Raw genomic sequence first — 11,650 nt, forward strand, 5'->3', positions numbered from 1 at the left:
TAGAACCCTATGGATTTAATGTTATTTATCATAGGCATAAAACAAGATCTAATGAAACATATAGCTAGAGTTGTCAAAATGTACTCAAATTTTTACAGTAATCTATTCATCTATGGTGTAGCAAACTGTCCAAAAACTAGCCTTAGTTCATGACTACAACAGGAGATACATACAAAGGTGTATAAAACTAATATTTAATATAGAGATAAAACTATTGGTCAAATGCAAAACTGGATGTAACAAAAGTTGTAGGTCTTGTTGCAAGGATTCCAAAACATTTGGATTTTTATTTTTCTGATTTTTATACGATTTTCTAGGTATTTTCAAAGTTCGCTGTTTTGAGTTCATGGCGTTTTTGCGCTTGGCCCCCTGGACTTCAGTTTCTTCTCAGCGCGGGTCCTTGGACGGGGAAGGAACAGAGGAGGTAGGACGCAGCTTTTTCCGGCGAGGAGAGGCACCGGAGGTGGGGGCTAGGTTGGGGGAAATGGAGAGGAGGTCGAGCCGCACCTGTAGATGGTCTCGGTGGAGGCTGAGGTGGCCCGTAGCGGGCTGTCCGCGGGCGGCGGCGGCCGGCGGCGGCCCTGTGCCGCGGCTGCGGCACTCCGGCGAGTGGGAGGCGGCTTGGCTGGGCTTGGGAGGACCAGTGGAGGTCGAGGAAGCTCGCTAAAGGGTCGGTTTGGGGAGAGGAGGGGCGCAGGAGGAGGCTCGGCGGCGGCCTAGGTGGAGGCGGCGGCCATGGTGTGGTGGCGCCTCTGCGCGTCCAGGGAGAGGCGGTGGGCAGGCCTGGGAGATGCACGGGACGAGAGAGATGCTATCTGGGCGCTGAGTTGTGGCGGAGGAGGGGCAGGGCAGGGGTTTCGCGGCGAGCTGCGAAGCGGCACACGGCACGGCTCGGCGTGTTCGTCGCCGTGGCGCGTCGACGGCCGTCCTCGGCGTGCGCGTAGGGAGATGGCGCCGCGTGGCGATGCCGCGAAGCTTCAGGGAAACACCAGAGGCGCGGAGAGGGCTGGGGCGCGGCGCGTGGCCGGCGGCGCTGGCAAATGCCGTCGTCACGGCGAGAACAGAGAGGGAGGTGTGAGGGGATGGAGGTAATGGCAGTTTCGTAAATAAAGCGAAGTTCAAAACTCCAGTTTGAAAACTAAAATTTTCTCCTTCTACATGGCCTCAAATGAAAAACTTTTGAATACCAAACTTGCTTAGAATTTCGAGATCTACAACTTTCGTTTTAGGCAAAAGTTCATTTGAAGCTTCGTTTGAAAGATACAATTTAAAACTTAAGTACATTTGAAAATGTCCTGTGCGCTTCGAAATTCAAATGTTTCTTCCATTTTTGTGCGGCAATTCGAAAAACTTTGAACACGAAAGTTGTTCGTATTTTGAAAACCTACAACTTTGGTTTTGGACAAAAATTCATTTGAGCTATATTTTAGAAATTATTTTCAAAGCAGATTAGTTTGAGATTTGACAGATAAATTAAATCTTTGAACACTACGGTTCAAAGGACCTGTCATTTTATGTTCAAACTTTTATTTTCTCTCTTTAACTTCAACAAGACTTTGATTTAACATGATTTTAGAGAGACGCCTATTCGCTTTCATATGTATACTTGCATTGGTTTACAAAATTATTTACGGTTTCTGACCTATGCATCTATACACATACACATGCAGGCACACATAAATGTATTCGAGTCCATCTTCTTGGTTGATTATGCATAATATCGTATTTAATATTTCTTACTTAGCATTTTAAAACTCTGGGATGTCACAAGCAGGAGCAGTGGGGTCGAACTGGAGCTGCTGGAGTGTAGGGAGCTGAGGCTCAGGCAGTCCAGTGTGACGGTACAGCTGACTGAAGCATCCCGAGAAGAAAGTGAACATCTGCTGCTGGATCTGGGACTGCTGCTGAAGCTGTAACCTCATGGTCTCCTGCTGCTGCCAAATCCCCTCAAGCACTAGAGTCTGGGCCTCCTGCTGGCGAGCCTGCTCGGCTTGCATACTCAGCTGAGCTGCAGCAAATCGGTCCTGCTGGTCAGATAACCTCTGAAAAATAGTAGCGAGTGCATCGGACTGGGTGACCTGAGCAGTGGTAACCGGAGGAGCAGGGGTGCGAGCTGCACCAGAGGATCCTGCCTCGTCGTCATGAGCTCCTCGAGGGATGGTAACAGTAGGTAAGAAATCATCGTCATCCTCCGAGTCCTCTGAGTCTGTGACCAGGTAGTGTGGGAGCTGGGCCTCTGCTGCTGCTAGTGAGGCATCCTCGGCTGCTGTCGGATCGTCTGCAACTCTGCCCTCAGCCAAGACACGCTCATCCAGAATCCGTTGTGCTCGGCGCTGGCCTCTCGAGCCACGACGACCGTCTCGGGGAGTAGCAGGTGAGTAAAAACTGAAGTGCGTCCTCGACTGCTCCTACTCATCCATATGCTCATTCTGACTGAGCTGAGCCAGTATCCAGCAGATCCAATGAGCAAAAGGATGGCGATGGTGAACTGTCATTCCATCCAGAATCACGTCCTCTAGCTCGCAGATAAAGAAATCGACGAGGTCGAATTCTCGTTCTGTCATGATATACAGTAGAAGCCACTGCTGCAGAGCTGTGATCCCCTTATTGTATCCAATCCGGAACAACAGACTCTTCCTCAAAGCTAGATGTACTGAGTGAGCTACGTGAGTTAGTCTGTCCGGGGTCCTCGGTGTGCTAGGCAGGAAAGGCTGCTCAAAGAGAATGCTGATCTCCTCGTCAGACGGGACGTGAGACTCATGAGGACGACGAGGAGGCACCGTGTTGCCATAAGCCTGATAGTGCACGAAGTGTGGCTCCTCGGCAATCTCAACTCCAAGCAGGGTAGCTAAACGTGCTCGAGTCAATCTGTAATGCCTCTGCTGGAACATAAAATCGATGAACTGTCGGTCCTCCTCAACAAATAGGGTGGCGTAGAAAACGCGAACACACTCTCTGATGTACCGAGACCTCTCATTCAGTAGAGCTGGTAAACCCTCATATCTCTCAAACAAAGGGAGGATAGGAATGCCTCCTGCTGCCACGCGCATAGCCACCCAGTGGAGCATTTTGTGCTCACTGATCTTGATATCCATCTGGGTATAAGCATGGTAGAAAGACTCCTGGAGCAGAGTGTGAAAGCGACGGTCAACTCCAATATCCCTCTGCTCGGGAAACCACTGCTCCGGGGTCACATATCTCAGTCTCTTGACCCTAGGTCTTGGAATACCCCTGAGATCAAATAACTCAACCTCGGGCAGCTCCTCACCACTGTCCTGACCTCCTATCTGAGTGCCATTGCCGGTGTGCTGCTGCTGCTGTGCATGACCTGCTCCACTCTGAGTACCACCACCTCGAGTCCGTGGACGCACTACAGGAATCGCAAGGTTCACCGTCGGCCGATTTAAGACCGTCGGGGCCGACGGTAATAATTAAATTATAGGCGTCGGTGGTCCTTCCCCGACGGTTATAATTTTATAACCGTCGGTTTCTGTTAAAGGCGTCGGCAGGCCGACGTTTTTAATTAAAACCGTCGGCTACGAGGGTCGGCCGACGGTAATAATTAAAACTGTCGGGTAGAGCCGACGGTTTTATCGCGGGACCCACCAGGCCGGAGTCGCTTTCCCCAATCTCTCCACACCGCGCCGAGGGTCGCTTTCATTCCAATCTTCTCCACACCGCGCCAGGCCCGCCGACCGCGCCCAGTCTTCGCCCGCGCCCGCGCCGCCGCCACCGCCGACCGCCCGCGCCAGCGCCACCGCCTCCCCGTCCCTCTTCTCCACCGCGCGCGCGTGCCCGGCCCTCTTCTCCGCCGCCTCCATGGCCAGCGTCCGTGCTGGCCCGCGTCGCTAGGGTTGACGGCGCGCGAGGGTGAGCTTGGCGGCGGCGCGAGGCTGCTCGGCCTCGGCGAGCACGCCGTCGACCGGCATTGTTGACTCTCGGCCTCGTCCACCGCGCGCGCGCGTCCCCGGCCCTCTTCTCCGCCTCTCCCTGCTGGTCGTCGCGCCCAGAGGCAGGAGGGGCGCCGCCCATCCCCGGCTCGGCGACCGCTCCGTCCACTGCCCCCGTCGCCTCTGACCAACAGGCCCGGCCGTCGCGCCACCGCTGCCGCCTCTGCTGTTCGGGCACCGCCACCGTACCAAGGTATTTTCTTCTTCTTCTTCTCTGTATAGGTTACCTAATAATGTGAAAAGGGATTTAAACAATATGCATCACCAACACATGTTTGTTGTAGTTTTGATTTGTTGTAGTTTTGAAAATGGGTTGCTCGATTTGTTGTATAGGTTCTCGATTTGTTGTAGTTTTGAAAATGGGTGACGACCGTAAGGCGATGTATGATGGATGGAGTCGAACTGGCGAGCATACTATGGAATGGGCTCGTATCGCAAATGCTTTCATGACCCAAGCCTTTGCCAGTGGTTGTACTGTTGCGAAGTGCCCGTGTAAGAATTGCAAGAATCGTCTACGTCAGTATAGACATGAAATACAGGTTCACCTTTGCAAGGACGGATTTATGCCTGAGTACCTGGTGTGGCACGAGCATGGGGAGCTGGAGCATGCCAGTGAGTCAGACGGAAACGATGATGAAGATCGGATGGATGAGATGATAGCGGATGTTGGTAGGGAGTACGAAAAGGAGTCACCGCCGGAGGAGGTACAGAAGTTTTTCAGGCTTCTTGCCACCTCAGATGAAAAAGTGCATGAAGGTACCAATGTGACCGTTCTGCAGGCGGTGACACGCCTTATGGCGATGAAGTCCAAGTACAATTTCGCGAACAATTGCTACAATGGTATCTTGAAGCTGATCATTGATCTCCTTCCCTCAAATCATAAGATGCCGAAAGACCTATACCAATCTAAGAAGATTTTGGCCGGTCTGGGCATGAATTATGAGAAGATTGATGCGTGCGAAAATAATTGCATGCTATTTTGGAAGGAACACGAGAACGATACTCATTGTATGCATTGCAATGCGTCCAGATATGTGGAGGTCGTGAGTGATGATGGAGAGCAAGTAACTACAAAAGTATCGGTCAAACAACTTCGGTACATGCCTATCACGCCAAGGCTTAAACGGTTGTATCTGTCCCAAGAAACAGCAAAGCAGATGAGGTGGCATTCCGAAGGTAAACGTGAGAGCGAGGACAAAGATATTATGGTGCATCCTTCAGATGGCGCAGCTTGGCAAGCTCTGGACCGTTTTGATCCGGAGTTTGCAAAAGACTCCAGAAATGTTCGTCTTGGGTTGTCAACAGATGGTTTCACTCCTTTCAGCACCAGCAATAGCCCTTATTCTTGTTGGCCTGTTTTTATCATGCCCTACAATCTGCCTCCCAACATGTGCATGAAAGAAGGATATATATTCCTCGCGGCCATCATTCCTGGTCATAAACATCCGGGGAAGAAAATCAATGTGTTTATGCAGCCATTGATTGAAGAGTTGAAAGAGCTGTGGCAAGGGGTAAAGGCATATGACAGCCATAAAAAATGTGAATTTACCTTACGTGCCGCGTATCTATACTCAATCCATGATTTGTTGGCATATGGCATTTGGGCTGGCTGGTGTGTCCACGGAAAATTGTGCTGCCCCATATGTATGGCAGACACGGATGCGATCTGGCTGAAGTATGGAAAAAAAGTCAGTTTCTTTGATTGCCATCGACGATTCCTTCCTTCTAACCATCCAGAGAGGAGAGATATTCAATCATTCCGAAAAGGCAGGAAGGTTACAAAAGGACCATCTCGTCGATTGACAAGCGAACAAAAAATGGCATGGCATGAAAAGTTGAAAGAGTCTGTAGAAGGTGGCTTCGAAGGGTATGGTAAAGAACACAACTGGACTCATATTTCATTTCTTTGGGAGCTACCATACGCAAAGCCGCTGCTTCTACCGCACAACATTGATTTGATGCACCAAGAGCGTAATGTCGCTGAAAGCATCATAAGCATGTGTTTTGATTTTACCGGTCAAACCAAAGATAATTTGAATGCTAGGAAAGACTTAGCTGATCTTTGTGATCGTCCTGGGCTTGAGGTTAGAACAAATACAAGTGGAAATGAAAGTAGGCCACGAGCTCCATACTGTGTGAAGCCAGAAGAAAGAAAGCAAATATTTAGTTGGTTGAAAACATTGAAGTTTCCAGACCGCTATGCAGCTAACATCAAACGATGCGTCAATCTCAACACCGGTAAACTCAATGGGTTGAAGAGTCATGATTACCATATTATGATGGAAAGACTTGTACCGGTAATGTTCCGTGGCTACTTTAAGCCTGATTTGTGGAAGATGCTTGCTGAACTTAGCTACTTCTACAGGCAGATATGTGCTAAGGAAGTGTCGAAGAAGATGATGCGGCAGTGGGAGAAAGAAATCGTGGTGCTTGTATGTAAGATGGAAAAAGTCTTTCCGCCTGGCTTTATGAATGTGATGCAACATTTGCTGGTGCATTTACCATATGAAGCGTTGGTAGCAGGACCTGCACAATTCAGGTGGACGTATAGTCAGGAAAGAGAATTGAAAAAACTTAGAGCTACAGTACGTAACAAGGCAAGAGTAGAGGGATGTATTGCAGAGGCATTTGCAGCTAAAGAGATAACAAACTTCTGTAGCAAGTATTTCTCACGTTCCAACAATTTGAATGCATCTACGACACGATATCATAATGTAGAAGAGCAACCTACGACAGAGCTTCAGATTTTTCATTGGAAGGGTAAAGGTGTTGGGGCTGCCACTTCTCATTATATTTCGGAGGAAGAGAGGAACTACACCATGCTTTACCTGTACTTCAACATGGAGGAATTGTTACCATATTTCAAAATGTTTGACGAGCTCTATTGGACATCTTCTCGAAGACCCACACAAAGTCAATTGGATAAGCTACGCCGTCAAGGCATAAATGGTGGCCCAAACTTCGTGAACTGGTTTCGTGGACATGTAATTTATCTATCCATTCTTTGTTCTTCAATTATAGTTCACATGCTTATCACATAGTTAATAACTTTGTCTATTTCCGTATATGTAGTGTATGGCCGATGCCAACATCTCTGCTGACTTGCGCCAGATGTCACATGGTCAATTGAAAGGAAGGGAGTTTAACCGATATGACATCAATGGATATCGTTTTCGAACAGCAAGTTTAGAAGTCAACCGTCCACTTGCAGCCACCTCAAACAGTGGAGTCTTATTAACGGCTGCAGAGGGTAGTGGAGAAGTGAATAATTACTACGGTGTTCTTCAAAAAATAATTGAGTACACATTTGGCGGTCCGAAAGAGCTGAAGCTTGTGTTTTTTGACTGTCAATGGTTTGATCCAAAATCCGGCACGCGAGTGGATGATTTTGGAATGGTGGATGTTAACCACAACTCGCGGTATACAGCCCATAACAACAATGTTGTACTTGCGCATCAAGTGGAACAGGTGTACTATTTAAGTTATCCTCATCCGAGTTTGAAAAATTGGTGGGTTGTATATAAAGTTAACCGTGAAGTGCACCCTCAGCGTTTTGATGAGTACGTAGAGAATCATGAAGATGATGATGATGTTGGTGTCTATCAAGAAGAAGTCGACGATGAGTATGTAGAGAATCATGAAAATTTTAGGATATCTTCTGGGACAGGACTCGCAGAAATAGCTAGTGGTACCCTAGAGTTAATGTCAGAAGAACAAGAAGTAGGCCCTTCAAGAAAACGTACTCGACAGTCACAAAGGATCATTGAAAAACAGCAAAGGATTATCGAAGAACAAGAGATATTTGAGGAAGAGAGTGAAGGAGAAGAGATTGAAGAAGATGTAGTGCAAGAAGAAATGGAAGAACTAGAGAGACGTGAACAACGTGTGGCGGAAGCAGATTCTGATGCTGATGATTTTTGATTAATATTTGATTATATTAGTGTACGCATTCATTGTTTATTGTTTTACATTGTTTAACAACTTTATTGTTTATTGTTTTATATTATCGTATACTGATCGTTATTTTGAAATTTGTGCAGATGTGGAAGCAGCTAAAGGGGAAGGTTAGGCGCGGTGGTACTTCGTCCTCTACGTCTCAACCCAGTAGTGGTTCAGACCGCCCGGACGCTTTTCTGGTACTTGTTTATTTTTGTCAATCTAACATTTATTTGCTATCTAATATTTGTTTGCTATCTAATATTTGTCAAATGTTTATTGCATTTGCAGGGCACTACCCCGAACGCACAGCGTCAGAGGCAGTTAAGGTGTCTTGTGGATGAGCAGGCACCAGAGAGCGAGGTTGTTGGGAGACCGTTCGAGGAGGAGACTGAGGCTGCCAGGCAGCCGGCGGAGCAGGGAGTAGGCTCAGGAGCTGACTTGATAGAGGAGGTCTTTGGGCGGTCCTCCTCTGAGGGCGGCTCTGAGGGCGGCGGTATGGAGGGCGATGACGAGGGCGATGACGAGGGTGATGATCTCGATCGAGATGCAAGGTTGGCAAGAGCGGCAGAGATAGCTGAGCAAATGCAGAGGGTGGAAGGGAAATGCCCCTACAGGTACACTTTTGCATTAGTTCATAAACTATCTTTTACAATAGTTTTTTGTCAAATAACTAATATGAATTTTACAGGTTACGGAGGCACCTTTTTTGTTATCCAGAGAGAAGCTTGGATAACCGGGTTGTTATAAGGCCGAAGGGTACTAGGGGCTGGGTCGAGCCTGGGTGGGATGGCAAGGGGCATCGACGAATTGTTAACACAGAGTTGGGAAACGCCATCCGATATTGCTTCCCAGGGATGGTTCTTGTCGGTCACAGTCTACTGCGGAGACAAATGAATTAAAAGAGCAATTGAGACGTACCCAAGAGCAGATGCAACAGATGCAGCAACAGATGCAGTATTTGATGATGGCACAGGTAATATCTTACGTTGTAACATGAGGCGATCATCTGTTTTCTTAAGATCTCATCAATAATTTACGTATGCAGTTCTTGGCTGGGGGTAGCACCGGATCTCAGTTCGGTATGCCGCAGCAATCACAAGGTTCCGAGAGTGGCCAAGCATATATTCCACCACCTCAGGGATTCATGGCGATGTTGGGCGCATCTCGGTCTGGAGGCCAAGCTTCTACAGGTGTTCTCCCACAAATGCCGCCGTTCGGTCCGTGGTGGCAGACTCCGCCAGCACCATTTCCTCCACCAGCAGCGGTATGACAATAGCTAGCCGCTTTCTTCACTTCTGTGATTAGTACCTCAGCTCAACGTTTCGATCTTCTCATTAATTTTACCTCAACTACTAGTACTGAGCTGTGATCCAAGATATATGGTTCCGTCTCAACTAGCTCAGCAATTGTTACCCATACTAGTCACCCAGAACAGAAATAACACTACCCTTGGAGCTTTAATTAGTGATTTACCCTGGAACTAATGCAAAGTTGCAGAGGGCCTGATAAACTAGCCCCCAACATATTTACATTACCAAGATGATTGACTCAGTAGCCACTGTTTTGCTATCGATAAATCCATTCCCGTTTTGCCTTGATAAAATCTTTGCCTGCCAAATGCAACAAGATATGTACATTTTCCTATCTACTATAGGAAATTTGCTTACCCCAAGGCTTAAACGGTTGTATTTGCTTCTCGTAGGGTTCTCGTCAAGGAACGCCTGATGGCGACATATTTCTCAATTTGAGCGGTGGAGGTGCGAGTGGCGGAGGTTCGAACCACGACATGGCGATGGATTGATCACCTTGCGGGGAAACTTGAATTTGTCACCTTAGAAGACTTTGAACATGTTTATGTGAGATATTATGCTTGTGTTTATGTGGATTTTGGACATGTATTACTGTTGAGGAGGTTATGCTTGTGTTTATTGCTGTTGACTGTATGGATCGGAGGTTATGCTTGTGTTTATTGCTGTTGATCGGAGGTTATGCTTGTGTCTATTGTTCTGTATGGATCGGAGGCTGTGTCTATTGTTCTGTATGGATCGGAGGGTGTGTGTTCTGTATGGATCGGAGGCTTCCCAGCCGGGGAGGGAGAGAAAGAAAACAGGGGCGGTAAAAAAAATAATTTAAAACTGTCGGTTCACGAATATGGGGCCGACGGCTTTAAAGTCTAAAGGCGTCGGTGGTCGGCCAGGCCGACGCCTTTAAAAATTTAAAGGTGTCGGTGACTTTGGCTGGGCCGACGGGTTTAAAGGTTAAAGGCGTCGGTGGTGGGCCAGGCCGACGGTTGTAACGTGTTAAAGGCGTCGGTTGTCAGCCGACAGCTATACGGGGCGGTCCCCGCGTTAAAGGCGTCGGCTCGTGCCCCCGACGGCTTTAATTCATAAAACCGTCGGTACCGACAGCTTTATTGGGTTAAAGGCGTCGAAATAGTTCCGACGGATAAAACCGTCGGTCCACCGACGCTTTTAAGTTAAAAACGTCGGCTACTGTTCAGAACCGACGCCTTTACGGCCGACGGTGAATCCACCGTTTACTGTAGTGACGTGAGCGGGACTCAGGTGCGGTCTGAGCTGTCTGAGTACGTCCTGAGCGACGTAACTGCTGCTGTGGCTCCCCCTGAGCCTGAGGATCTCTGATCCTGAGTGAGCCCTGCCTGTCTGCTGCGTCTGCAACTGCCTCAGCTTGCTCTCGCTCGCAGTCCTCACTGGTGCGCTTCTTCTTCTTCCGCACAACCATCTTACCCTTGCCCTTCTTGTCACCAGCCATCTGATATAGAAGCATAACATGGAATGATATGAGCCTAAAAACACGAAATCTAGTGGATATCCGTCGAAACACCACACTAAAAAGGGATTTGCAGGATCAAGAAAGGGTGTGTGTGCATATGTGCATGTGTGTAAAGGATGATGTATCAAAGGAACTTCACATGCCAAAGAGTGTGTAGGCCATACCCTTGCAAATTAGGGAAGAAATCGAAGAAACAGCCTAAGAGGCAATTCCTCGAACACCTTGTGTGCACTTGAATCAAGGGTGGAGAGAAACTTGAAACGGCCTTGAATGCACGCGCGTGGGAGTGTGAGGAAGGTGTGCTGGCGCTGCAGGCGGCGGCGAACGGCGGCGCAGAGGAGCAGCAGCGGCGTAGCGGCGTAGGTGCAGAGCGGGCCGCGCACGGGTGGCGCAGGCGCGGCGCGTGCGTGGCGTGGGCGCAGAGTGCTGCGGCGGCGGCACGCGTGAGGCGGCGGAGCGGTGCACAGGCGGCGGCGCAGGGGACTTAGCAGCAGCGGCGGCTAGGAGTGGCGAGCACTGGCGCGGCGGCGGCGGCGTACGGGTGGTGGACTGAGAGACCGAGCACGGCGGTTCGCGTGGAGAAGAGGAAGAAAAGAGGCTGACACGCGGGGCCCGCGGGCGGGATAAGTGAAACAGGTCAAGCGGGCCCGCAAACCCTAAAGCACCGGAAGGTCCGATGGTGCAGAGATATAGGCATCGGAGTATCCATCGGTGTAACTTTGACCAGATCTGAGAGAGTTGAAAACATGGTCAACAGAGGCACCGGAAGAACCGCCACTGAGGCGTCGGAACATCCGATGGACGTCGGTGCAACGGCAGGAGTAAGGTCCAGAGACACTGCAAGGGCCAAAACTCCATGCAGTAGCACCGGTTGAACCGATGCTGAGGCGTCGGTTCATCCGCCAACCATCGGATGCACCGGTGGCCATCGGTGTAACGGTCGGAGGTTGTTCCAGAGACGATGCAGA

The 11,650-nt window shown here is 49.2% G+C and overlaps 2 protein-coding genes across 2 annotated transcripts; both read left to right on the forward strand.

Moving 5' to 3' along the window:
• The first annotated feature begins 4,064 nt into the window (after positions 1-4,064).
• LOC120695382 lies at positions 4,065-6,470 on the forward strand. The gene is made up of 3 exons (XM_039978651.1): positions 4,065-4,143; positions 4,284-6,382; positions 6,462-6,470. Exons 2-3 carry the CDS (start codon positions 4,310-4,312, stop codon positions 6,468-6,470), a joined length of 2,082 nt encoding a protein of 693 aa, XP_039834585.1. The 5' UTR covers positions 4,065-4,143; positions 4,284-4,309.
• Positions 6,471-8,758: 2,288 nt separating this feature from the next.
• On the forward strand, positions 8,759-9,888 carry LOC120681608. Its single transcript, XM_039963174.1, has 3 exons — positions 8,759-8,862; positions 8,935-9,153; positions 9,592-9,888. The coding sequence occupies exons 1-3, from the start codon at positions 8,818-8,820 to the stop codon at positions 9,688-9,690; spliced, it is 363 nt and encodes a 120-aa protein (XP_039819108.1). The 5' UTR covers positions 8,759-8,817; the 3' UTR covers positions 9,691-9,888.
• Positions 9,889-11,650: the final 1,762 nt, after the last annotated feature.

This window comes from Panicum virgatum, chromosome 2K, assembly GCF_016808335.1.
Source record: "Panicum virgatum strain AP13 chromosome 2K, P.virgatum_v5, whole genome shotgun sequence".
NCBI classification, from domain to species: domain Eukaryota; kingdom Viridiplantae; phylum Streptophyta; class Magnoliopsida; order Poales; family Poaceae; genus Panicum; species Panicum virgatum.

Coding starts and splice junctions, on each gene's coding strand:
- LOC120681608 (XM_039963174.1), top strand. CDS start 8,818: ATGCAACAGATGCAGCAACAGATGCAGTATTTGATGATGGCACAG. Junction 8,863..8,934: donor AGTATTTGATGATGGCACAG/GTAATATCTTAC, acceptor TTACGTATGCAG/TTCTTGGCTGGGGGTAGCAC. Junction 9,154..9,591: donor CATTTCCTCCACCAGCAGCG/GTATGACAATAG, acceptor TGCTTCTCGTAG/GGTTCTCGTCAAGGAACGCC.
- LOC120695382 (XM_039978651.1), top strand. CDS start 4,310: ATGGGTGACGACCGTAAGGCGATGTATGATGGATGGAGTCGAACTGGC.